The sequence below is a fragment of the Somniosus microcephalus genome, chromosome 11 (genome assembly GCF_052327205.1).
Source record: "Somniosus microcephalus isolate GS21.2 chromosome 11, FLI_Smic_1.0, whole genome shotgun sequence".
Classification (NCBI taxonomy): Eukaryota; Metazoa; Chordata; class Chondrichthyes; order Squaliformes; family Somniosidae; genus Somniosus; species Somniosus microcephalus.
In genome coordinates this window covers 213,890,810-213,918,593 of record NC_140997.1, presented here as the reverse complement: position 1 = coordinate 213,918,593, position 27,784 = coordinate 213,890,810, and the positions used below count along the sequence as shown (strand labels likewise).

Genomic DNA, 27,784 nt, shown 5'->3' with positions numbered 1-27,784 from the left:
GAACATAAGAAATAGGAGCAGGAGTAGGCCAATCGGCCCCTCGAGCCTGCTCCACCATTCAATAAGATCATGGCTGATCTGATCCTAACCTCAAATCTTCTATCACTCTGCATCCACCCGAACCCATGTGATCTCCCGGGAGAGGCGAAAAACCAGATAAAGACCCAATGGCCAATTTGGGAGAAAAAAATCTGGGAAATTCCTCTCCGACCCATCTAGGCGATCGAAATTCTTCCAGGAGATCACTCTGTCCCTATATTTTCTACAGTACTTACCTTCTGTAAAGGCGATCTCCACCCCAGCCAGGAACAGGAATAAAACCATCTCCTGAAATCTAACAGAATTAGAACACAGTAGGAGCAGAACAAGGCTACACGGCCCCTGGGCCCGCTCCACTACCCACAGGGCCATGACCATTCCGAACCCAGACTCATGTCCAATTTCCTGCCCGCTCCCCGTAACCCTTTATTCCCTTTACTTCTAGGAAACTATCTATTTCTGTTTTAAATTTATTTAATGATGTAGCTTCCACAGCTTTCTGGGGCAGCAAATTCCACAAACCTACCACCCTCTGAGTGAAGAAGTTTCTCCTCATCTCAGTTTTGAATGAGCAGCCCCTTATTTTAAGATTATGCCCCCTAGTTCTAGTTTCACCCATCATTGGGAACATCCTCACCGCATCCACCCGATCAAGCCCCTTCACAATCTTATATGTTTCAATAAGATCGCCTCTCATTCTTCTGAACTCCAATGAGTAGAGTCCCAATCTATTCAACCTCTCCTCATATGACCACCCCCTCATCCCCGGGATTAACCGAGTGAACCTTCTTTGTACTGACTCGAGAGCAAGTATGTCTTTTCTTAAGTATGGACACCAAAACTGTATGCAGTATTCCAGGTGCGGCCTCACCAATACCTTGTACAACTGCAGCAATACCTCCCTGTTTTTATATTCCAACCCCCTAGCAATAAAAGCCAACATTCCATTGGCCTTCTTAATCACTTGCTGCACCTGCATACTAACTTTTTGAGTTTCGTGCACCAGGACCCCCAGATCCCTTTGTACTACAGTACTTTCCAGTTTCTTGCCATTAAGATAATAACTTGCTCTATGATTTTTCCTGCCAAAGTGCATAACCTCACACTTTCCAGTATTGTATTCCATCTGCCAAATCTCTGCCCACTTACTTAGCCTGTCTATGTCCCTTTGCAGGTTTTTTATGTCCTCCTCACTCACTACTTTCCGTCCCATCTTTGTATCATCTGCAAACTTTGATATGTTACACTCGGTCCCCTCCTCCAAATCGTTAATATAGATTGTAAAGAGTTGGGGACCCAGCACTGACCCCTGCGGAACACCACTAGTTACTGGTTGCCAATCTGAGAACGAACCATTTATCCCAACTCTCTGCTTTCTGTTAGAGAGCCAATCCTCCACCCACGCCAGAATATTACCCCCAATCCCGTGATTTTTTATCTTGAGCAATAATCTTTTGTGTGGCACCTTGTCAAATGCCTTTTGGAAGTCTAAATACACTACGTCCACTGGTTCCCCTTTATCCACCCTGTATGTTACTTCCTCAAAAAACTCAAGCAAATTTGTTAAACATGACTTCCCCTTCATGAAACCATGCTGAGTTTGCCCTATTAAATTATGTTTATCCAAATGTCCCGTTACTGTCTCCTTAATAATGGACTCTAACATTTTACCAACCACAGATGTTAGGCTAACAGGTCTATAGTTTCCAGCCTTCTGCCTACTACCCTTTTTAAATAATGGTGTTACATTAGCAGTTTTCCAATCTGCCGGGACCTTTGCTGAGTCCAGTGAGTTTTGGAAAATTATTACCAATGCATCCACAATCCCTATCGCTACTTCCCTCAAGACCCTGGGATGCAAGCCATCAGGTCCAGGGGATTTATCCGCCTTGAGTCCCATTATTTTACCAAGTACCACTTCCTTAGTGATTTTAATTGTATTTAGTTCCTCCCCCCCTAGAGCCCCCTGTTTGTCCAGTGTTGGGATATTCTTAGTGTCCTCTACTGTAAAGACTGATACAAAATAATTGTTCAGTGTTTTTGCCATCTCCATGTTTCCCACCATTAATTTCCCGGTCTCATCCTCTAAGGGACCAACATTTACTTTAGCCACCCTTTTTCTTTTTATATAACTATAGAAACTTTTACTGTCTGTTTTTATATTTTTTGCTAATTTACTTTCATAATCTATCTTCCCTTTCTTAATCAATCTTTTTGTTATTTTTTGCTGTCTTTTAAAGACTTCCCAATCTTCCATCCTCCCACTAGATTTGGCTACCTTATATGCCCTTGTTTTTAGTCGGATACTATCCTTAATTACTTTACTTAGCCACGGATGGCTATCTTTTCTTTTACACCCTTTTTTCCTCAGTGGAATATATTTTTTTTGGAAGTTGTAAAATAACTCCTTAAATGTACACCACTGGTCATGTACCGTCTTACCCTTTAATCTATTTTCCCAGTCCACTCTAATTAATTCCGCTCTCATACCTTCATAGTCTCCTTTATTCAAGCTCAGCACGCTTGTTTGAGATCCAACCTTCTCACCCTCTAATTGAATATGGAACTCAACCATGTTATGGTCACTCATTCCAAGGGGATCCTTTACTAGGACATTTTTAATTAATCCTGTCTCATTACACAGGACCAAATCTAAGGTTGCTTGCCCCCTGGTCGGTTCAGTTACATACTGCTCAAGAAACCCATCCCTAATACACTCAATGAACTCTTCCTCAAGGCTGCTCTGCCCAATTTGATTTGTCCAGTTAATATGATAATTAAAATCCCCCATAATTATAGCTGTTCCCTTATTACAAGCCTCAACTATTTCCTGATTAATACTCCGTCCAACAGAGTTGCAACTGTTCGGAGGCCTATAGACTACACCCACTAGTGTTTTTTCCCCCTTATTATTCCTTACCTCCACCCAAACTGTTTCACTATCGTGCTCCTTTGACCCAATATCATTTCTCTGTATTATAGTGATTCCTTCCTTTATTAACATAGCCAGGGGGCTTGAGGCCAATTATAGATCTCTTAGATCAACTGACTTAGCCCAAAGCCGGGATTGAACCTGGGATCTTTCTGGCCTTTATGGCTCAGCTACCCCTTGGTTAGGAGCTTACGTTTCAATTTTCTGTAAAATTTCAAATACTTGCATAAGAAGTAATATCACAGCTTATACTAAGTTATTACATTACAACACAAAGACACACTGACAATACCATTTTATAGGAGCAGTTATTTGAATTCACTACCACAATCTATAAAAATGGTTGATTTTTGTGCTGAATTACCTTCCAAATTAATTCTATCAGCCTCTTATACTAAAGATTATAATTGGATCATAATAATGGACTCCACTTGTGCCACACTGGGGAACTGAGTATTGTAGACTCACTAAATGAAGGACTTGACCTCAACTTCTTTGCTTTCAGTTCACTGCTACAATACCCATTAATAAATCAGTTTTGGTCATGCCTACAAATATGTTTAATTAACAAATCAATCCAAATTTCACACATAAATATGCTTAAGGCTGTATGTACTAGCTTCCACCAGTGTCACAATTATAATTACAGATCAGAATTAAAGAAGCCAAACCATTAAACATATTCTCCTTAGCACTGCTCATTAATGAGGATATTCCATTTTTTCCACAATTAAAGTCAGTTACAGGAGTGTATGTTTTGTGTAGACCTCTGCTTCTCTGTTTATATCAATGAACTAAGATGGGGGTCAGTAACACAAATACCAAACATCAAGTACCAACTATCAAGTACCAAGTACTTGTTTCTGAAATTGTCCTCTCCTGCAAAACTAATATTCCCCAATGCAAGAGGATATTCACGGAACTGTGTTTGGGTAACTGTTCCTAGTGTTCATCTACAGTGTGGTAGCTGTTATGCGCAATAATGTTGTTCTCTTTACTAAGGACGCCAGTCACTATAGAATGGCTAACTTTCCATATGAAAGACAAACTGATAATTATCACCACGGGCAGATACAGATACAGTCGGCATGAAGATGCTATTTTATCTTCAGCACTGAAAAGACCAAGTCAATAACTGTCAAGAAAGACTAGGCATAATGCTACCACCTAACTTCTGCTCCATAAAGGCAGCAAGCTCTCTGAGTTACAAACATTCATCTTTCTGGCTTGGTAATCACACCCAACTCATGCTGGGAAAGATGCCTGGAAAAAGGTTAGTAAAAGAGTACAACATCTGAAGAAAGCTGGGCCATTGTCTTTATCAGCAGCTTCAATGTTCTGCAAAGCCTATATCTGTCTAGTGCTGGAATAGTTTTGGCCTGTTTTTCTGGTTACAGAGAAAACGAATCCCTTGTTTGTCATCTCACTGCAATCCAAGGACCTGATGAGGATGGCTGACTACCTATTCCACGCCAAGTCCACTCTCCACATCCAAGAGATAGTCCATCAGTCCTGTAAGACGTTTAAATTCCCCCAGCCCTTTAACCCGTTCAACAGTTTCCAAAGTTCAGACCCGTGGAACAGACAACTCAACACCCAAGGATTTCAGGGGAAACTTTCTTTTACTTAAAAATCAACAAGAGGTTACAAGCAATTTCGCACACATATATTTATTACAGGTAAGCCCGTACGATTCTTCTTATTTACCTTAAGCTCAAGCGATTATAAGTAAAACACATACATGCTAACACCCACGAGTGGTCAGTTCGGCGGTGACTAGTGCCTCTGTAACTGGCAACTGACCAAGTTGCCCGACTGCAGCCCCGAATGTCTTTTAGTAGCACTTTTTATACCCTAAAACATGGCAACCCGCCCACAGCATTCATGTCCCAAATTGTCTTAATGCTGGTCAGCAGTTGTTTGTCTCTGCTTCTTATCAGTAGTCAGTCATCAGTCAGTCAGTCAGTCAGTCAGCCAGTGGGCCTCAAGGCCGGTTCCATCCCAAAGTCTGAAGCTGTGCCTGTTTTTGCAATCATTCCACAGTTCAATAGTTTGTTTCTACAGAACTCTCAAGGTCTGTTACTTATCTGTTGAAGGACAGCTGGCAGCCTTCACAGTTCACAGTCGCAGCAGTTTATTCCTGCAAAAGTTCTGTCAGCAACCAGTCTCTTGGCCTCGTGAAGCATGCTGGTACATAAAATGTGGTCAACTTTAAGTTTGGTCAAGTTACAGCAAATAACTTATTCTTACAGTCCAGATGATGACTAAAACAGCACTGCAATTGCCCAAACCACATCCCCAATTTTGTGCTAGGAACACAATAGTTACTGCAACTGCATCCCTGAAGTTCAGTTCAAAACATCTGCACATGGTACCATAGCAAGCATTCACACACTGCTACACCTACCTGTGGAACTCAATCTTAATAATGTAATCTCTTGGAACTATCTCTTGTATCCTTAAAGGTAACCATCATTTGCTGAACCAAGATTTCTCAAGCACAAATTGGGTTATGGTCTAGCTCGACTTAGATAGTGACACCTTTAACAGATCTGCTTTTCCTCCTCTGACTCATATGCTGATGAAAGGTAATTTAGCGTCAACTGTGCAACTTTAATTAAATGGTGCAGACACATGCATACTATAAAACAGGCACTGGTGTCTGGCTCAGTGCCTATTTTAAATTAGACCTAGAGTCAGTGGATTGAATATAGCCCCATAATGGATGACTAACAGCTACATGGGCTAAGAGGATATTGGAAATTTTGGGGGCAAAAGGCTCTTGAAACTAATAAAGGATGAACAGGAACTAAGAACAACTTAGTTTACAGCTGTGAAATCAGGTCTGACTACACAATCCATATCTTTGTGGCACATGTCAAAGTGACCATACAGTACAGATACACAATGTTCACCAGAAGCCTTCCACAACCAGTATGCACTACATGAGACCCATGTCCTCATTCTGCCAGATCTGGCAACTGTAAGATCTCAAGATGATTACAGATGAGGAAGATCATTCAACCCATCTTTGTTCATCTATCCAGCAATATCCTAAAGTCCACCATTACAACATCCAATTGGTTCTTCAATGATTGCAAGGCTTTTGCATCTACTAATCTATCGGAAGTATTAACCAATCTTTGTGTCAAGTGTTTCCTGATGCTTTTTATTAGCTTGAAACTGTGCCCCCATTAGTCATAATTTACTTGACGTAATTTTCTGTATTTACTTTATCCATACTGACAACTATCTTACACACCTCAGTGAGATCACCTCTTTGAATTACTTTAGATTTACTTCAAGATTTTAGTTTAGATAAACTGTTTGTGTAGATTTTTGTGTTAACGTGCTGTGTAAAACTGGCCGAGGCCGCAGCATCCACCAACTGAGGCAATAAAATGTTAAGTAGGTTCACGGACTCCCAGGCCGTCTGCCTTTTCTGCGGCCTCGAGGAGTCCGTGTTTCATGTTTATACTCAGTGTGAGAGGTTGCAGCCCCTGTTTCATTACTTAAAGGGGCTGCTCCTCGATTTTTGGTTGCACTTCAATCCCACGCTCCTGATCTTCGGTCACCCGGTGCGGAGGGGAGCGGGCAGGTCGGAGGACCTCTTTGTAGGACTGCTCCTGGGCCTGGCCAAAGTGGCTATTAACAGGTCCAGGCAGCGGGCGGTCGAGGGGGTCGTCCGGCCCAATTGCCTGCCTCTCTTCCGCGGCTATGTTCGCGCCCGGGTGGCCCTGGAGATGGAGCACGCGGTGTCCACCGGCATGCTCGAGGCCTTCCGAGACCGGTGGGCACCGCGGGGACTGGAGTGCATCATCACCCCGGACAATGTGATTTTAATTTGATTTGCTAAGTTTCATTTCAAGTTCTAGTTAATTTACAGGTCATTTGGTTTTCTATAAAAAGAGGATCCACCAATTGAGGGATTTGTGTGATAGGCTCAATGTTAATGGAGGTGGTGCCATCAGTCATGGGGCAGTAAAGCTGACCAGATGATGACCGTGTAACAGCTGTGTGTATATAAATGTCAGTCTCGGAGCTGTGTTTCTACTTGAGAGCATATAATCTGGGTAAAACCAGACTTGTTTTAGGTGAGTATAGGTCTGATCTAGGCATATGTATGTCTTACACCCTTCCTCCCCCAGGGAGTTTCCGTAGCTCACTTTATGCTGGGGGGAAAACACACGCAGACTATCAGTAAATATGTAGGACGGGAAACCCGGTGTTTAACCAGGTCTTATTTTAACCTCACTCGCCAGCACCTGGGCTGGGGGAGGGTGCTGTACACGGTGCCGGTTGGGTGGGCTCACGGTGCGAGAAATCAAAGCTTATAAAGTTAGTGCAAAATCCGCACCTCTGAAAGGGCCCAACCCAGTCACACGGTCCTGCCGGCTTTGATTAATGGTCGCTATTGTAGTGGATGGTTCTGGTAACACATTTTGATATCTTTTGAAACAAGGTTCCTGCTCTCTTTTTCTCTCTGTAGATGCTAAGTTTTTAGTATTTTACTTTTTTTTTCAGTTCCCGCAGACCAAAGTCTACCTGCAATTGACCAATGTTTTTGAGGATCCGGATGCAAAAACTGTTTCCCTTTTATTTACATCACTTTGCTTTCATTTCATCTTGCCGTGCGAGACCACGCCATTAAATAAAATATTTCATTTCGGGAGAACTGCGGGGAAGAGGAGGAATCTTTTCCCAATGTGGGTGTGGCCTGTAACAAATGGCAATGTGTTGTGGAAGTAACCAACGATTAAATGAATACATGGTGAAAGTTTACAATACAGCTTCAGTCTTCACTTCCCTATGGCGCCCCTGCTTTACGCAGTTGTTAAAGTTGCTTAAATGTGACGCTGGGAGAGGCAGTGAGCCTTCCGTGAGGGTGTAGTCTCAAGTTCGGTTTGATAGACCGTGGCCCCACTATTGTCACTCCAGTGTCGTGTCAAACTACTGTGCAAGAGACTCTTGGACATGGTTTACCTTTGCACACTTAAACGCTATCTATTAAGGTTTAACTGCTGGGAGAGTGGCTATGGAGTGCAGCGCGCTCTCCTATGCCCCAGAGCCTGAGTTCCAGCCAGGTTCAAACTAAAATCAAGTTATTAATCTAGGACTGACTGGGAAGCAGGGCATTGAACTGAAACTTCTCAACTAGGTGAGACTTTTAAATTCACTTCTGGAAGTACTCTAGGTAATGAATACTAGCCCAGTAGTAAGCCTTGGAACCACTGTTTTTGTCTCCACCACAAACTCTCTTCCCTAGCCACCGATTCCATCCCGCTCCCTGGCAGCTGCCTTGAGGCTGAACCAGTCTGTCCACAACCTTGGTGTTGTATGTGACCCCGCGATGAGCTTCTGACCACACATCTGCACCATCACTGAGACCCCCCCCCCCCCCTCAGTCCATTTCTGTGACATCGCCCGTCTCCACCCCTGCCTCAGCTCATCTGCTGAAACACCCATCTATGCCTTTGTTGCCTCTAGACTTGCACTCCTTGCCGGCCTCCAATCTTCCACCCTCCATAAACTTAAGGTCCTCCAAAACTCGGCTGCCTGTGTCCTAACTCTCACCAAGTCCCGTTTCCCCATCACCCCTGTGCTCACTGACCTACATTGGCTCCCGGTTAAACAACGCCTCGATTCAACATTCTCATCCTTGTCCTCAAATCCCTCCATGGCCTCGCCCCTCCCTATCTCTGTAACCTCCTACAGCCCTCCGAAATATCTCCGCTCCTCCAATTCTGGCCCCTTGCGCGTCCCTGATTTTAATTGCTCCAACATTGATGGCTGTGCCTTCTGTTGGTTAGGCTCTAAGCTTTGAAATTTCCTCCCCAAACCCCTCTGCCTCTCCTTTTTAAGATGCTCCTTAAAACCTATCTCTTTGACCAAGCTCTGCCTTAAAATCTCTTTATGTGGCTCGGTGTCAAATTGTGCCTTTTAATACTCCTGTGAAGCGCCTTGGGATGTTTTACTATGTTAAAGGTGCTGTAAGTAAAAGTTGTTGTTGAATATTGTAAGGGTAGTTAATAAACTGAACACTAAAATTGCAGGGATGTGGTTAATGAGATTATGCACACTTCAGTCATTTCAACTTTAGATTTGTGCTTAAGTAATTGAGGTTATGCAATCAAGGAAGTGGCTTTCGTTGGACTAGCTCGATTCTCCTCATCCCCTCTGCCCCCGCCCCCGTGCCAGATTCTAGCCGCAGCAGATAATGTGCAATAATTGCTATATATAACTTGCCTCTGCGTACTGGTTGCCCTTTGATGCTCGCACCCACTTATGTGTTCCATGATGAACTGTGGCACTGTTGCATTTCCCCCAACCCCCTGTTCTTGGACTAACTTAATGAAATTGCCAGGAACTGCTTGTTCTAAAAATATGATTCAGATGTTATCCTGCTGAGTACGGCTGACATTGATTGCAGCACAATCCTTTCCACTGTGGCTCTTCACTACTGTTTCTAAATGTGTGTTCTGTCAGTTGTATCCTATTTTTAAAATGATTTTTGGAGTGCCTTACAAGAGCCTGATCATTCATTTGCTTCATCCTAGTCTCTGTTTCTTTTGTACTGATGCTAAAGACTTTTGATTTAATCCTAGTGTCATTTTAAGGAAGTGCTCCCACTCTAGGAAGATGTTTGGAAAGGAGTTGGAACTCTGTCCCTGAATGGTGGTTCACTGTAATTATGTTTGTAAGCAATTGGTGGTGCCCTTTATTAACCCCTTCCTCCATACAGTTGGCTTTTCCTTGGATCCAACTTTGACATTATGATCACTAGCTTGATAGCAAAATACTGCAGATGCTAGAAATCTGAAATAACAGAAAATGCTGGAAAAACTCAGCAGGCCAGGCAACATCTGTGGAGAGAAATTAGTCAACGTTTTGGATCAAAACCCTTTATCAAGACTAAAGAGGCACAGGAAATGAAATAGATTAAGAGGCCGGGCTGGGAGAGAACAAAAGAGAAGAGACATTAAGAGGTATTCAAAATGAGACGAGATGGTGATAGGACTAGTGGAGACAAAAGACGGCTCTACATTAGGTGTGAAATGTGCTGGCAGAATGGAAGACAGCTGCCATGTGGGAGAGAGGGGGGAAACCAAAACAAAGGTGTGGATGAAAAATATAAGTAAAAATGTAATGGGGCCGAGGTTATGATCTGAAATTGTTGAACTCAATATTCAGTCCGGAAGGCTGCAAAGTGCCTAATCGGAAGATGAGGTGCTGTTCCTCGAGTTTACGTTGAGCTTCCGTGGAACAATGCAAGAGGCCAAGGACGGTGAGGTCCGAGTGGGAATGGGGCGGTGAATTAAAATGACAGGCGACCGGAAGCTCGGGGTCACCCTTACGGACTGAGCTTGTTGCTTTTTCAATCTTAAACTCCTTGTTCCACATTTAGCGGCTGTCTTAGACATTCATTGGATGAAGTGACACTGGGCACTCCTAAAGTCCCTCGGACCGCTTGAGTGCCCGTACTAACCAGCATATCTTTATACAATAGCCTAACCGGGGTGTAACAATAGAGCCTGTGATCTGAACTAGATTATCAAGTTTCACTGATGCCCTTGTCTGCTTTCCCAACCTTTTGTGAAGGCTTACTGAGAAACATTTAGTGAGATGAGGCCAGATACAAATTGTTGAGCGGTTTTAATTCACAGACAGAAAGTGAACATACAAAGTAACTAACAAAACTTCACTTACTCCAACTAGTATCTGTATTCTCCTAGTGTATAATCAAAATAATAAACTATTCAGCCTTGTCCTGGTTAGTGGGCTCATTCACTTTCATGTAGTCTGGTTATAGCATTGAGTCAGACCAAGGTGTATTCAGGGCCTGGTTGGCTCTCCTCAAACTAACCTTCATGGACCTTGTTGACATCCCTCTCGGTAGACTTTAACATTGTGGGTCTTTGTTGTTTTTTGTGCTTTATAAAGTTGGGGCCAGGTCTCTGATCCATCCTCTTGTCTGGAGGATGTCAAGAGTTGCTAGTCAGGCCTGCTACTGTCATCTACCCCACCCCGCTTTCAAATTAGCTTCATGCAAAGCTCAACAGGAAGGACATCCCAAATCCCTAAGGTGTGTATGTTTGGGAGTTCCTGAGATGAGGCAGCAACTCTCCAATTGTTACTGATCCATCATCAGTAATGGTTTCAATATCTGGCTTTAACACCTTCTCCAAAGGCCTTTCTTTTTAAACTAGTTGAATTCACTTTGTTTTAAAAGACAACACTTAAACATGGCTCGACACTATAAAATCCTTTCCATTTAAGGGGGTTGGGAAGAAGGAGAAAGAAAAATCACTTTGAAACGTGACACTGTTGACATGAAGTTATTGACCCACACCCTGTGTTGTGCTGACGTGCTACTGTGGAGCAATAACTGACTTGCTGGCAGAACTTTGACCCATTTGCGTCATTGGCTGCTTTGCTGGACTCTGTGAACTTCTGGAAACCAGTCAGAATCTGCAGTGAGTAGAAGAGGGAGAGACTTGAAACAGTGCGGAACATATGGTTTTTAAACATTAGGATCAACTGAAAAGTGAGTTGTCTTTCCATTTTGTATTTTTTTTTTAAAAAATTTAGATTATCTACATATTCTGCCTGGCTTGGAGAGATCTGGCAGTGTTGTAGATCTGTACAGCTTGACTTTCCTTTTTGTTTTCTTCAGCTCAGTCACTCCCCATACAGGATTGGGACTTTCCTGTGTGTTGAAACTTCTGTCCGCATACAAAACTGTTACATTGAATAGGATTTGAATCTGTCTGAATGGACAAGTTTTCCTACTAGTGTCTTTAGGCTGTAGTGTGCATCTGTGTAAACCGATTCTCTCATGCCAGTTACAGCACTTGCTCAGTAACTATTCTTATTGTAACTCCCATTAATCTTAATGTACGTGTCACAGGATGGTAACTTTCCTACTTTCAGTGTTTTTTGGAAATGTAGTTTTTGCTGACCTAAGGAAGTGGATGGGCATTTGGAGTGCTTTAAACCCATTGTCTCTGCCTGCTGCAAATGTGACTTTCATATAGTATGGATACTCCTCTGAAGTTAAGTACATTGTAGTGGAGAGGGAGCTTAATTCTGTACCCTTGTCTTGGGGTGTTAAATGCTGATTTTGGTGGTGGTGGGGTTGTGTGAGATGAAGAGGAGTGCGTAAAAGAACATGGAAACAGGAGTAGGCCATTCAGCCCCTCGAGCCTGCTCAGCCATTCAAAGCGATCATGGCTGATCATCCACATTCAGCACCCGGTCCCTGCTTTCTCCCCATACCCCTTGATCCTTTTAGCCTTAAGAAATATATCCAACTCCTTCTTGAATATATTTAATGAACTGGCCTCCACCGCCTTCTGTGGTAGTTCCACAGGTTCACCACTCTCTGGGTGAAGAAATTCCTCCTCATTTCTGTCCTAAATGGCTTACCCCTTATTCTTAGACTGTGACCCCTGGTTCTGGATTCCCCGACCATCGGGAACATCCTGCATCTAGTCTGACAAGTCCTGTCAGAATTTTATAAGTTTCAATGAGATCCCCTCGCATTCTTCTAAACTCCATCGAGTACAAGTCCAATCGACCCAATCTCTCCTCGTACGTCATTCCTGCCATCCCAGGTATCAGCCTGGTGAATCTTTGTTGAACTCCTTCCATGGCAAGAACATCCTTCCTCAGAAAAGGGAACTGCACAATCTCCATTTAATCTAGACAAACATTCACCAATCAAGATTTTTAAGAAATATAATGATGTGTACTTTTAACTGGCAGGTTAGACATTTGTGAAAGCTGAAAATGGAATATGCAAAGAAATCTCTCAGTTTCTTATCTCCAAGTTCCATCTCCAGGTAAGTGTGTCTGTGTGTCTGTGTGTCTGGAGAAAGTCAAGCCAATGCAGCAGTGTAGCACTTTGGGTAAAGATAAGCTGTGTGTCAGGAAGGGACAGAGTTTAAATGTAATCGTACATCAGCGACTAAGATGAAAGCAGGGAATAATAGTAAAAGGTTAAAACTGTTGTGTCAGTACCTTTCTACCTAGACACAATTTAGGACTCAGAACTCAGATTCAAACATGAAGTGCTTTATTGGAAGGAAAGGAAGTTCTGGAAAGTTCCGAACAAAGAGAGCTAAACTTAACAGAGAACACCCAACCATTTATCTCCTGTGACCGCGCCACCACAGGTGGGAGGAGAACACACAATAGAACACACAATACATAACATTTCCTCCCCTCTTAAATGGAAGGTCCACATTATTCCTCAACAGGTAAGTTACTTTCAATGCACTCAACGAACCTAGGGTAGAGGTAGACTGCCTCAAACCCTGACTTTACCCTGGAGTTTATTCTGCCCCAGTCTTGTGGGTAAGTCACTAAGCCTACAGATCCAAGCGTCTTGGAGGCTGCCGCTCTCTGACAGGATACTGGCGGTCATTGCTGGCTTCCACAGCAGTAGGCATTGACACAGGCCTGGATGGAGAAGGTGCCTGTGTCAGTTGAAAGTCAGGAGTTTGCACAGGTGGAACAGTCTCTTTGACTTCCTGTGTTGGAGAAGAGCACTGTGGCAAAGGATGCTGGTTTGCGGTATCATCCGGAAACAGTTCAGGCCAACCAGCCGTTGGAGCCTCTGTGGCTGTCTCTGCTCCTAGCAACACTTGATCTGTGTGTCTTCTCCAGACGACGTCCTCAGCAGTCTCAACCGTGTAAGACACAGGGCCCGTTTGCGCGATCACCGTAGCAGGAACCCATTTCGGTCCAGTGTTGTAGTTTCGAGCTAGGACGTGCTCTCCCGGATGAAACCGTCTCTCCTTGGCTCTTTTCTCTCTCTTTTCAACTTGAGCTTGTTGACAATGGACAACCTGTTCTGCCCTTGGAGGTTTGAATAAGTCAAAACTTGTCCGCAACTGCCTCTTCATCATGAGCGAAGCGGGGGAAGTTTTGGTTGTGACATGCGGCTCATTCCTGTAGGACAACAGGAAGCTGTTCAGATGTTGGTGGATTGAGCCCTGACCTTGCGATGCCTTCAAGGCGTGCTTCAAAGTTTGCACAAACCTTTCTGCCTGGCCGTTAGTAGAGGGATGATAGGGCGCAGACCTGATGTGTTGGACACCATTCACATGCAGGAAGGTTGCAAACTCCTGTGATACAAATTGTGGACTGTTGTCACTTAGGAGTTGTTCTGGTGAGTCATAACGGCTGAACATCTCACCAAGTTTCTCAATTGTTTTCTCTGCCGTGGTAGACCTCATCACAGTGACCTCCGGCCACTTGCTACGAGCGTCCACAACCACCATAAACATCTTCCCTTCGAAAGGACCGGCGAAGTCCACATGTACTCGCTGCCACACTTCTGCAGGCCAATCCCAGGGGTGTAGGGTTGCCAGCTGTGGAACATTCCGGACCCTTTGACATGGGGAACATGTTTTGGCTTTCTCCTCAATATTCCCATCGAGACCTGGCCACCAGAAGTAGCTTCTTGCCATTTCCTTCATCCGAACCATGCCACTGTGGCCTGTATGAAGTTGTTGCAGTATAGGTTCCCTCAGAGGTGGCGGAATGATGACACGGCGTCCCCAAAGAAGACAACCTGCCTGGACGGCGAGCTCATTTCTTTTTGAAACGTAAGGTTTCAAACTAGGAGAATCTCCTATTGCTCTCCCTCGAATGACATCGTCCATTACCTCAGACAGGACTGGATTGTTGCGGGTGTACCTTCGCACCTGAACTGCAGTGACAGGTGCTCCCTCCACTTGTCTAAAGTAGAAGATGTCTATCTGACGAGGCTCTGGGGGAGTAACAGGCAAGGGTAGCCTCGAGAGACCGTCTGCGTTGCCGTGCAAGTCTGATTTGCGATATTTGATGTCGTATGTGTGTCCTGACAACAGTAAAGCCCACCTTTGCATCCTGCTTGCAGCGAGAGACGGAATTCTGGTGTGGGGCCCGAAGATTGAAGTCAATGGACGGTGGTCCGTCAGGCGTGTGAACCTTCTCACAAACAGGTACTGATGAAATTTTCGAATTCCAAAAACGATTCCCAAGGCCTCTCGCTCGATCTGCGCATAGTTACACTCGGCCTTGTTCAAGGTGCGTGATGCGAAGGCGATAGGTTTCTCTTCACCCAAAGGCATGATGTGGGATATGACTGCTCCCACACCATATGGTGATGCATCACATGCTAGCTGCACGGGTAGCTTTGGGTCGAAGTGTGTCAGGACCTCCGAATTCAGCAATGCTTTCTTTGCTTGGGCGAAAGCTTCGTTGCACAGTTCAGTCCATTTCCATGTTTTGCCTTGACATAGCAACTGATGTAACTGCTTCAGCAATGTTGCTAAGTCTGGAATAAACTTCCCAAAGTAGTTAAGTAGCCCCAGAAATGAACGTAACTGGCTCACGTGCTGGGGCCTCCACGATCGCCTTGACCTTTGGCGGCGCCTTATGCAGGCCAGTAGCGTCAATCACATGCCCCAGGTACTCCACTGAAGACTGAAAGAATTCACATTTGTCTTTACGAACTCTGAGTCCGTACTCTTTCAGTCGTTGTAGTGTTGCATCCAAGTTCAGAAGATGCTCATTTGTCCCAGTGACAAGGATGTCGTCCAGGTAGCACTGGACTCCTGGCAGTCCACTCAAAATCTGATCCATTGCCCTTTGGAATAGAGCAGGGGCCGACGTAATTCCAAACGGAAGGCGGCAGTACCTGTATAGCCCCTTGTGTGTCACAATTGTCAGCAGCTCCTTTTGATTTGTCATCGACATGCATTTGTAGATAAGCCTGGCATAAGTCTATTTTGCTGAACTTTTGCCCTCCGGCCAGGCCCGTAAAAAGATCATCAATGAGGGGAAGAGGGTACTGTTGCGCAGACAGCACCGGGTTAATAGTCACTTTAAAATCCCCGCAGATTCAAACAGATCCATCCTTTTTCAGGACAGGAACAGTGGGTGTGGCCCATTTGCTCACGCTCCAGGACTCCATTCTCGACTAAGGCCTCCAAGTTAGCCTCAACTTTTGGCCTAATTGCATAGGGTACAGGTCGGGCGTTGTGAAACTTCGGCTTGCTGTCAGGTTTAATGTCCAGTCTCACGCTGATCTTTTTCATGCTCCCAAGTTCCCCATTGAAGAGTTCTGCATGTTTGTTTAACACTGCACCCGTAACGTACACAGATTCATCTGCTCCTCGTTGCCACTTGTTGTGTCGGTACCTTTTTTACCTAGACACAATTTAGGACTCCGAACTCAGAGATTCAAACATGAAGTGCTTTATTGGAAGGAAAGGAAGTTCTGGAAAGTTCCGAACAGAGAGCTAAAACTTAAGAGAACACCCAACCATTTATTTCCTGTGACAGCGCCACCACAGGTGGGAGGAGAACACAATACATAACAAAAACTAAAGGTTCTTTACCTGAATGCACGAAGCTTTCATAACAAGGTAGATGAATTAGTGGCACAAATAGTGGTAAATGGGTATGATCTAATAACCATTACAGAGACATGGTTGCAAGGTGACCAGAGTTGGGAACTAACTATTCCAGGGTATTTGACTTATCGAAAAGACAGGCAGACTGGAACAGGTGGGGGAGGGGTTAGCCCTGATATTTAAGGATGAAATAAGGACAGTAGTGAGAAAGGATCTTGGCTCAGAAGATCAGGAAGTAGAATCAGTATGGGTGGAGATAAGAAATAACAAGGGGCAGAAAACAGTGGTGGGAGTAGTTTCTGCCCCCCTAACAGTAGCTATACCATTGGACAGAGTATTAATCAAGAAATAATAGGAGCTTGTAACAAAGGTAATACAATGATCTTTAATCTGCATATAGATTGGGCAAATCAAATAGGCAAGGGTAGTCTGGAGGAGTTGTTCATGGAATGTATTCGAGACAGTTTCTTAGAACAATACATCATGGAACCAACCAGGGAACAGGCTATTTTAGGCCTTGGTTTGTGTAATGAGACAAGGTTAATCTTATAGTAAAGGATCCTCTAGGAAAGAGTGATCATAATATGATAGAATTTCACAGAATTTGAAAGTGCCATTCTTAAGTCTGACACTAGAGTCTTAAACTTAAACAAAGCCAGTTATGTAGGTATGAGGGGTGAGTTGGCTAAGGTAGATTGGTAAATTAGATTAAAAGGCATGATAGATAAGCAGTGGCAATCATTTAAAGAAATTCCAAAATTCTTGATGAATATACATTCCATTGAGAAATAAAAACTCCATGGGAAAAGTGAGCCATCTATGGCTAACTAAAGAAGTTAAGGATAGTAGATTAAAAGAGGCTTATAATGTTGCAAAGAATAGTAGTAAGCCTGAGGATTGGGAGAGCTTTAGAAACTAGCAAAGGATGACCAAAAATTGATGAGGGAGAAAATATAATGAGTAAATTAGCAAGAAATATAAAAACAAATTGTAAGCGCTTCTACAAGTATGTAAGAAGGAAGCGAGTATCAAAAGTAAGCATTGGTCCCTTAGAGGCTGAGACAGGAGAAATTATATTGGGGAACAAGGAAATGGCAGAGACTTTAAACAAATCTTTTGTATCTGTCTTCACAGTAGAAGACACACAAAGTATACCAAAAATAGTGGGGAACCAAGGGGCTAGTGAGTGAGAAACTTAAAGTAATATCAGTAGAGGAAAAAGTATTTGAGAAACTAATGGGTCTTAAAGCTGACAAATCCCCTAGACCTGATGGTCCACATCCTAGGGTTCTAAGAGGTGGCTGCAGAAACAGTGGATGCATTGGTTGTGATCTTCCCAAATTCTCTAGATTCAGGAAAGGTCTCAGCAGATTGGAATGTAGCAAATGTAACCCTGCTATTCAAGAAAGAGAGGGAGAAAACCGGGAACTACAGGTCAGTTAGCCTGACGTCAGTCGTCTTGGGGGGGGGGGGGGGGGGGAGAATGCTGGAATCCATTAATAAGGAAGTGGTAACAGGGTACTTAGAAAATCATAATATGATCAGGCAGAGTCAACATGGTTTTATGAAAAGTAAATTGTGTTTGACAAATTTTAGCTTTTTGAGGATGTAACTAGCAAGGTAGATAAAGGGGAACCAGTGGATGTAGTATATTTTGGATTTCCAAAAGGCATTTGCTAAGGTGCCACAAGGGTTTTAAGCAAGATAAGGGCACATGGGGTTGGGGGGGGTAAAGTGGATAAAGGATTGGTTAACATCGAGAACAGAGTAGGGATAAACAGGTCATTTTCAGATTGGCATGCTGTAACTAGTGGGGTGCTGCAAGGATCAGTGCTTGGGCCTCAGCTACTTATAATCTATATTAATGACTTAGATGAAGGGACCAAGTGCAATATATCCAAGTTTGCTGACGATACAAAGCTAGGTGGAAAGGTAAGATGCGAGGAGGACGCAAGGAGCCTGCAAAAGGATATAGACAGGTTAAGTGAGTGGGCAACAAGGTGGCAGCTTGTACTATTGGCCCTTCATTTTTCTCTTTTGACCTTCAACATGGTGACTGCCTGAACTTTAAAATACTTCCTGTACTACCACTGGACAAGATGATATTCACTCTAGACTGTTCTGTGCAACTGCTGGTAGCTAGTGAAGGCGGTAGTGTAAACCAACACAATTTGTCAGAATGGTATAGGGGAGGGAACTTTACAAATGTGCCTACAGCATATGACTCCTGCTTCCTAGATTAATTTGGACCAATATGCTGACTATTTCCTCCAAGCCCTTGAAATCTTTTTTTTTTTTTTTTTTTTTTAAAAAAAATTGGTAAACTCTTGTCTGGCACTTAAATAAAATCCTATTTCTTTGTGCCAGTTTAATAATTGATGTTCCATTCTTTGCTAGAATACAATACAACATGTATTTATATAGCGCCTTTAATGTAGTAAAACGTCCCAAGGTGCTTCACAGGAGTATTGTAAGACCAAAAACTGGACACTGAGCCACATAAAGAGAAATTAGGGCAGGTGACCAAAAGCTTGGTCAAAGTGATAGGTTTTAAGGAGCGTCTTACAGGAGGAAAGAGGTTTAGGCAGGGAATTCCAGTGCTTAGGGCCCAGGCAACAGAAGACACGGCCACCAATGGTTGAGCAATTAAGGGCAGAATTAGGAGTGCAGATATCTTTTGGGGGGGGGGTTGTGGTTCTGGGGCTGAAGGAAATCACTGAGATGGGGAGGGGTGTGGCCATGGAGAGATTTGAAAATGAGGATGAGAATTTTAAAATAGAGACATTGCTTAACCAGGAGCCAATGTAGGTCGGTGAGCATAGGTGTGATGATGGGTGAACAGGACCGATTGGTTGAGTTGTGCTTGGTGGGATTTTAACTCTCATTTTCTAGGTTACTAGTCTGTAACCTACCTACTACACTATTGTACCCATACCCAGTGTTCACTACATGAATATTCTGGAACGTATTAGATAATGGCATCATTGGGAGCATGGTCACCACAAGGACTGCAGTGTTTCAAGAAGTTCAATACCACCTTGTTGGTCTCCTGGACCTAGTAGCACGAGATGAGACAACCCATTTCTTCCACTGGTCTGTCCAGAGTTAATACTTGACGACAACATCAGAGTTTGTGGCTCTTCCTAGTTACAAGTCAGTGACAGACTTGTCTTGTCTCTGGGATGTTTTTGTAATGAAAGATTGTTGGCCTGACTCACCATATTACTTGGAGACCTGGTGAAGTGCCTTTAGTCTGGCCCCTATCTTTCGAAATGTCTAGCTTGGGTGGCCCTACCAGAAGATATACGCCCGCGATCATGGCTCTCGGTCATATGAGCACGCAAACCTTTCCGCTATGTCAAGGTCTGTCCCTTGGGCAGCTAGGAATGAGCAGTAAATGTAGCCTTCCTGAAGTCAAACTTGAAACCTATTATGCCTCTAATTAACAAAAGATAATGGTTTTATTACTGCAAGATTCAGTAAATACTTAAACACAGTACTGTAGTTCTCTTGCTCATTCATAAGAACATAAGAACATAAGAAGCAGGAGTAGGCCATACGGCCCCTCAAGCCTGCTCCGCCATTCAATAGGATCATGGCTGATCCAAACTTAGACTCACGTCCACTTCCCTGCCCTCTCCCCATAACCCCTTATTCCCTTATCAGCTAGGAAACTGTCTATCTCCGTTTTAAATTTATTTAATGTCACAGCTTCCACAACTCTGAGGTAGCAAATTCCATAGATTTACTACCCTCTGAGTGAAGAAGTTTCTCCTCATCTCAGTTTCGAAAGGGCAGCCCCTTATTCTAAGATTATGCCCCCTAGTTCTAGTCTCGCCCATCAGTGGAAACATCCTCACCGCATCCACCTGATCAAGCCCCCTCACAATCTTATGTTTCGATAAGATCGCCTTGCCAGTTAACCCAAGAAAACACCTGTCTCCATGGCAGTAGGAATATAAACGTAGGGGTGATGTGGCCATCTACAGGTTTTTTTTTTCTTGCACAGGTGTGTTTCTGCCAGTGCATCAGTGACTTCACAACTGTTGAACAGCGCTCCACCGCAAAGACCATTTAGGGTGTGCAACTGGGATCGGAGCCTGAAGAAGGGCGTCGTGGCAGAGAGCCTTCGGGATCTACTGGACAAGGTGAAAATTCATCTGTGAAACCATTCTTTGAAGTTTTTGTGGACTGGGAATATTACTTTGATCCCTCACACAAATTGCTCAAGCAGGTCCAAGCTCTCTTCAGTTTGTATTCTCTTCCTCTTCTGACCCATACCCCAGGAAGTTAGGTGGATGTAACATATTAACAACACAAACTTCATGTTCCTACCATCCAGAAGTGGGTCTTGGTCCTTTTTTTAATGTGCAAGTAAAATAATTGCTGAAACCTCCATTATCTAATAAGTGAAGTTCATGAGCATTTTAAGGTGCCAAATTGTGCTTATCTGGTTCTGTGATTGTGTGCATGTGCTCAACAAGGTATCTGAATAGGGAATGCTCTCCTCATAGTCAGTTTGCACATTGTATTTTTTTTTCCTTTGGATGTGGGTGGTGCTGGCAAGGCCACATTTATTACAAATCCCTAGTTGTCCCGAGAGAATTCTAGAGGGCCTTTTCCTTGAACTACCACAGTCCTTGAGGTGATGGTGATCCTGTAATTGTGCTAGCTAGGGAATTCCAGGATTTTGGCCTGTGACTATAAAGAATGGTGTATGGTTTTGAGCTGATGGTGTTCTCATGATGTTGCTGTTCTACTTCTCGGTGGGAGAGGTCACGGGGCTAGGAGATGCTGTCTCAGTAAGTTTGAGTTGATGGTATGTCTGGCAGCCAGAATCCTCTGGAAGAGGTGGTAGTCTGGTGGCAGCAGAGCCGATCAAGCAGATTGCTTTGTCCCGGATGGAGTTATGCTGGTTGTGGTGCAGCTGCACCTATTCAATGAGTTTTCCATCACACTCCTGACTTGAACATTGTAAATAGTAAAGAGACTTTGATGAATGGCTCATCTCCTGACCATCTGAGTGCCAAGTCATTGCCCTACTTTGAGCCATGATGGTGTTATGGTGGTTTAGCTAACTTCTGGTTAATTCTTGATTATTCTCTCCTCCCCCCTCCCCCCCCCCCCCCTCCCAACAGAATATTGATGGTAGAAGACTCTGGTGGCGCTGTTGAAGTTCAGGGAGGTAGTTAGCTCCTTTCTTTGGAGATGGTCATTGCCTGGCACTTGTGACGCAAATGTTACCTGCCACTTTGACTCCAATCTGGATATTGTCCAGGTCCTGCTGTAGGTTGGCATTGGCTGCTAATTGAATGGAGCTGAAGAATGTACAATAGTCAGTGAATAGCCCCACTCTGACCTTGAGGGAAGGAAGGTCATTAAAGCTGTTTGAGGATGGTTGGGCTGAAGACCCAGCCCTGAGGAACTCCTGTAATTATGTCCTGCGGGTGCAGTGACTGGTTTCTGACAACGACAACCATCTTCCACTCATGAATGACTCCAGCTACTTGATGGTTTTTTTATTGACTTAGGGCTGCTTGGTGACCTACTTGGTTGAATGCTGTCTGATAGTTGCACTCGCCTCTTTTGCATTTAGCTCGTGTCTGTCTGGAGCTAAGTGGTTCTGGCAAAACCTGAACTGAGCATCAATAAACAGAATACTGTATTAGTGAGTAGGTGTCACCTGATAACTTCTTCATTCTGAGGAGAAGGCTGACTAGGTGTTAACTGACCAGGTTCTATTTATCCTGCTTTCTGTGGTTAGGCTAACCTGGACAATTTTTCAGTGTCTAGGAGATGCTAGTGCCATAGCTGCACTGGAATGGCTTGGCTAAGGGGGTGGCTAGTTCTGGTGCGCAGGTCTTTAGCACTAGAGCTGGGATGTTGGGTGACCCATAACCTTCACTTTGCTCAGCCACTTCTTAATGTCATCTGGAGTGAATAAAATTGGCTTCTATGATGGAGACCTGGCGAGGAGGCCAAGTAGGATTGTACAGTTGCTGAATAAAGCTACACTGGGGGTCTGTTGAGAATGTTACTAATGATGTGCATCAATTCATTTTAGCTTTGTATTTTTTTTTGGAAGACTAATGTAAATGTATTTTTAGGCTTCCAAAACTTTTATGATTACAATTTATTTTTTTCACTGAAAGGCAATTGTGTTTTTGACCTGAATTAGTTATGAAATGCATACATCTGGGTCAAATTGCAGTCAACTGGCTGGGAGATGGGGTTCTTAGTGGTTTTCTCTTAAGGTTCTTTTGGAGGCTGTTACAGGAGCTACCTGTAGTCGCAGCCAGCTTTGTGGTATCTGGGAATGTTAGCACAATCTCTCTTGCCAACATTCAGAACCAAAGCTAAACATTAATCGTGTGTGTACAGTAAAGATTTTTTACTGCTTTTTGATGCAATAATGTTCAGTTCCTTAAACTGGAATGAGTAATCATGACCCAGCTTGCTTGCTTTTTGTCACTTCCCCTGCACTTGTCTCTAATCTTAAAAAGAAGAATTTTATGCTTGTGCTGCAGGTTCAAGAATCACTACACACAACATGCAGTGTCTCGCTGCTACTGGAGGAGGATGGGACCGTCATTGACACTGAAGAATTCTTTCAGACTGTGCTCGATAATACACACTTCATGGTACTAGAGAAGGGACAGAAATGGACACCATCAGAGGTGAGGACTGCGGTAGCATTTTATTAGGGACATTTTTGTTAATTCTGCAATCTTATTGAAGCATGTCTTTATTTAAAGTACTCTTCAACTGGAACCCAGTTGATCCTTTCACTCCTAATGGCTATTACAAAAGCACAATTCAAGTCCAAACCTGTCTTCCATAATCTGTCTACTGTTCTGTCTATGTATTGGTCTTGAGTTCCAGCCATGATAAGCAATCACATTCCCCATATAGCCTACTGGTTACAAAATGTGAATGTACCAGTAAATAAGCTAACAAAGTACAATTCTGGAGACAAGCTTGTAGTAGTCCAGGAGTTTCCTTTTAGGCATTGCCTGGTGCAGAGTATAATTAAAATTTTTATTTTTAAAACAGAATAGTAGATTTCATCTGGGTTTCACTGATAAATTGCGTAGAAGAAAAGATGTTGCCAGAATAACCTTTGACCTCTACAAGGAAAATCCTCAGGATTTCATTGGCTGCCTGAATGTAAAGGTGACCCTCTATGGCTCATATTCCGTGTCATATGATGTCCAATGTGTGGGAGCAAAGAAAATAATGAGGTAAGAAAATTGAAATTCAAGCTAAAATCATTTGGTTACTGTGATATCCGAGTGGTAAGGTCAGAAACTGAGAGAAGCCAGACTTCAGGAACCAAAACTCAACTGTTTAATTATACATATGTAGCAGAGAAACATCTCTTACAGCTGCAGGCAAACACTTCCAATTATTACTGTGCGATCACCAAGATGGAGGATCAACCTCTGATTCATACCCAGAATGCAATGCCACTACCTTAATAAGTGGTGTGCCTGGACATTACCTTAATACTGGTAAATATGATCCCTTAATATTTGTCTCCATCTGGTGGATAACTTAAGCATTACATCCCAGATTACTATAGTTACTGATCAAGTACATTACAGCCTATATTGAATAGTTTCCATTTTGAGTAGATTATCAGTGATGGGATTCACATACCTACCCCATAAAAATATCACTGAAATGTCCTCTTGTCTGACTTATCTTTACACTGAGCAACTTTATATCCAGCCCAATTTCAATCTCCACTTGCATTTTGCCTTCCTCACCAGCTTCCTTGTCTTGCTCCCCCTCAACCTTGTCCTCCATCAACTTCCAACTGTCCCCATACACTTTTTTAAAAGGCTTCCCCCTCAATCTTGTCATCACATATAGGCTTGACATTTCCATTGTTTATAGCCCTGATGAGAGAGATCCTTATCTCCAACTACTTCCTTATCTCTCCCCTCTGTCCTCCTACACTTGCACTTTATTTCCCTCAGGATAATAAACTACCTACCGCCACCACAGCATAAATGCCAGCATTGACCAGTTGGGCCGAATGGCCTGTTTCTGTGCTGTACACTTGATGTAACTGCGAATTTGCTTATTCCACTACTAACCATCTCCAATCTACCCCTTTTTTCCCTCTTGTGATTTTATATGGGGGGGGAAACAGGGAAATTTATCAACTCCACACAAAGCGGAAATGAGACGTTCTAGTTTCTACTCAGCCCTATAAGGTTATGAGCCTTGTCGAGGCAGTTTTATTTAACTATTGAACTGCAGTGAAGGGGGACTTTGCTCACATTGTGTAATCCTTGCACTGCTGACAGGATTACTCTCGCAGCTCTAGCTGTTTGTCAATGCCTTTCTATTGATGATGCTTTTTGTTCCCTCTTAGGGAAGCCTTGCGTTTGACAATGTTCACCATGCAAGCAACTGGTCACATTCTACTCGGAACATCATGCTATGTGCAGCAGTTGCTGGATGAGGATGAAAAGCGGGCAGCAGTGAGACCCATCTGTGTTCTCGAATGAAGTACAGTTGGCCTGTCTAAACACCTTAATGACTTTTGCAAATTAACCTTAACCAGAAACCTTATTTTGGCACAATTTACGTAGCCACAATGTGGTGATGCCCTGAAAAACTGCATGTTGGTGTAAAATAGTGGAATGGCCAATTTGGTGCAGGAATACATAATCCTGGATTGATGGGGTATGGAGCTGAACACTCGTGCTTTACTAACCATTACATGTATACAGTACTGAGGGTGTTTGTCTCAAATGAACCTGGGTAGATCTGCTTCACTGTACCAATCCCGATCAAGGAACCACACAAGTACGGGCTGATGCTTGTGTAACTTGGATATGTGGCCAAAAGTGTTTTTGTGGAATAAATGTATTTAACTGGAATATTGCAGGAGGAGAGAATGCTCACAAAAGCAACTCACTTGAGATTTCTGCATCAGTGGAACATGCTGTACTTGCTGTACCTAGTTCATTTGAAACTGGCTTATTTAATCACTTTTTGGAACCACTTTTATAGGCTTCCCTGCTAAATTGGCACTGCTCACATTGTGCCCACTCCCTCTACACTGTCCAGTTACCCACTGACTTCAAACTAAGTAAAACCAAATGAGTGACCACCTTAAAACCACATTTGTGCTGTCTTTCCTGAACCTATGCTCATCACCCAACCCCGCAGACTATATATTTTACAATTCTTCCATTTTAGTCTGCAATTGCACTGAGTGGCCACCTAGAAAAGAGTGTGACTTGATGCTTATAATATTGCCTACTTTATTCTCAACTGCAAAGTGGAGCTGAGATTACTATCCAAGTGTTTAACGACAGGATTTATCCAAATTGCATTCCCCTATAAATCCTTGACCGGGCTGAGGTTCATTTTATAAGATACTTAACAGGAAGTTGAATCTAACTTGGCCACCCAAGGGAGCTGCTTCCCTTCAAGAGGGAAATGATGCAGTCAACAGAGAGCTGGAAAGATTAGTTACTCTGTCTAAATATGGTTATAGTAAAATAATTTAGTATAACACTTTATTTACCCCAGAAAAATGAGCAGGAGTTACTAAAGGCAGTACTATTGCAAACTTGAATTTTGGTACAATTGGACTAAAAGGATTTTTGTATAAAGTTGACTTTATTAATTATTCAAGCATGATGTTTGTAATTACAGAAAATATTTATTAAACCAAATCTTGGCTGTATTGTGAATAGGAAATCTTTGGAGAATGGTATCCAGTGAGTTTGAATATTTTGACTTTTAGGTTTGCAACTTGGTTCCAATCCAGTTCCACTGCCCAAAACTACCACATCAACAATAACTTGTGTTTGGGAAAACTAGATGGAGCAGGAACCTCACTCCTTCTGAAATCCAGTGCTAAGAGTGTGCTTGTTAGTCTCATTCTAATCTGCCTTCAGTTGTGTTGGGCTTGTCGAAGTCTCGACTCCGAGTAAGACTCTGAAACAAACTGTACCGTCAGATAAGCAAAGCTTTATTTTACTTGCATACCAGTGTATACAAGGAGAGAGCTGCCTGGACAAAGGCTAGGCCAACATCTCTAAAGGACATCAGCAAATGCAGCATATTTATACACTCAAACAAGCAAGCGTTCCATAGATCACGTGTAATGGTATTGTATCATCTTAAACACATTAAGAGTTTAAACAAGGACAATCAAAAGGTCAGCAGGACAGAAATGTCTTCAGACAAAGTTAGTTAATTATATTCTGTCAGGAGATTTTGTTTGAATCTTGTTACAAAAAATGATGTGCTCACTCATGTCTGATTATCATATTTATACAGTGAAGAACACAAGTTCAATATGATCATGTATAAAGAGAAACAAGATTGACCTTTAACAGAATTGTTTTCATTCTTTGGCCAGATGTCATTAGCAGTGCGGTTACCCAATAGTTCTGCAATGTATTGTTCTGGCAGGTTGTGATTAACTTAATTGCAATAGGTCAGAAGATTACGTTAGTTGCTGCTGACTTGGTTTTAGTCCACAGGCAATGGTACAAAAATACATTAGATGTCAAGTATCCCATCATGCACTAGTAAGGGCAAAATCATATTTCCACATTCCCTCCTTTTGTCCTTATCAAGGACAACCTAGTCTAGCAAGATTGCATTTAATCTTTCCTTCTCCATCAAATAGGTCCTTGATCTGTACCTGCATCATTACTTTAACTGGTTCTGCATAATAGCTGTGGCCAACGCTTGGTCCTCTACTCTTACTCTTATCCAAGCACCATGAGCTTACTGGTCTCCCTATCCCAGATGTATTGGTGAGGACCAGGGAGGGGAGCTGTCTAGCATGGTCATACTTAGGCTGATACCATCCTTTTGAGGGTGTCCAAATCGTACCCTGCCGAGGTCCAATGCCTTTGCCAGTCTTCATCTACTATAATCTTTTTGGGGCCATTTAACTCATACTTGGTAATACTCCCATTTTGGCGTAAAATCCATTCCATCGTCTCTGACTCGTTGAAGGGGATAGGTCTTAATGGAATTCCCCCTTTACTATGTATGGGAACATGGGCACAAACCCAACAGCTGGAAGCGCTTACCGTTGTTGCGTACGTGTATGCCATATACAAAAATGTATTTATATACAATTCGGGCATTGCAGGTATAAGTGTCCCAAGGAAACATAGTCCTAATGTCCAGTTCCATTTACTGATGGGGTTGGTGATTCCTTTTCCTTGTTTTCTGGAGCTCTTTTGCAGTGGGAAGCATGGATCCATGTTGGTCTCTCTTTCACCTTTACAGCAGTATTAGTTGCTAGGAGTACTTGGTACGGACCTTCGAATCTGGGTTGGAGACCGTTCTTTCTCTTGAATACTTTTCTCTTGAATACTTTCACGTATACGTTGTCTCCTGGTTCTAGGTTATGGCACCT

The 27,784-nt window shown here is 43.1% G+C and overlaps 1 protein-coding gene across 2 annotated transcripts; it reads left to right on the top strand.

Annotated features, from left to right (window-relative positions):
• Nucleotides 1-6,903: 6,903 nt before the first annotated feature.
• cidec (cell death inducing DFFA like effector c) lies at nt 6,904-26,100 on the top strand. 2 transcript variants are annotated; one of them, XM_086001889.1, is made up of 6 exons: nt 6,904-7,065; nt 12,737-12,813; nt 20,387-20,525; nt 22,905-23,054; nt 23,431-23,618; nt 24,761-26,100. In XM_086001889.1, the coding sequence occupies exons 2-6, from the start codon at nt 12,761-12,763 to the stop codon at nt 24,894-24,896; spliced, it is 666 nt and encodes a 221-aa protein (XP_085858015.1). In that variant the 5' UTR covers nt 6,904-7,065; nt 12,737-12,760; the 3' UTR covers nt 24,897-26,100. The 2 variants fall into 2 exon arrangements, with proteins under 2 accessions (XP_085858015.1, XP_085858013.1); XM_086001887.1 differs by lacking the exon at nt 6,904-7,065 and adding an exon at nt 11,413-11,516.
• The last annotated feature ends 1,684 nt before the right edge of the window (nt 26,101-27,784 follow it).

Excerpts from the sequence above, each read along its gene's own strand:
- cidec (XM_086001889.1), top strand. The coding sequence starts at position 12,761 with ATGGAATATGCAAAGAAATCTCTCAGTTTCTTATCTCCAAGTTCCATC. Across the intron at positions 20,526-22,904 it reads TTCGGGATCTACTGGACAAG|GTTCAAGAATCACTACACAC; the intron begins GTGAAAATTCAT and ends CTTGTGCTGCAG. Across the intron at positions 23,619-24,760 it reads GGAGCAAAGAAAATAATGAG|GGAAGCCTTGCGTTTGACAA; the intron begins GTAAGAAAATTG and ends GTTCCCTCTTAG.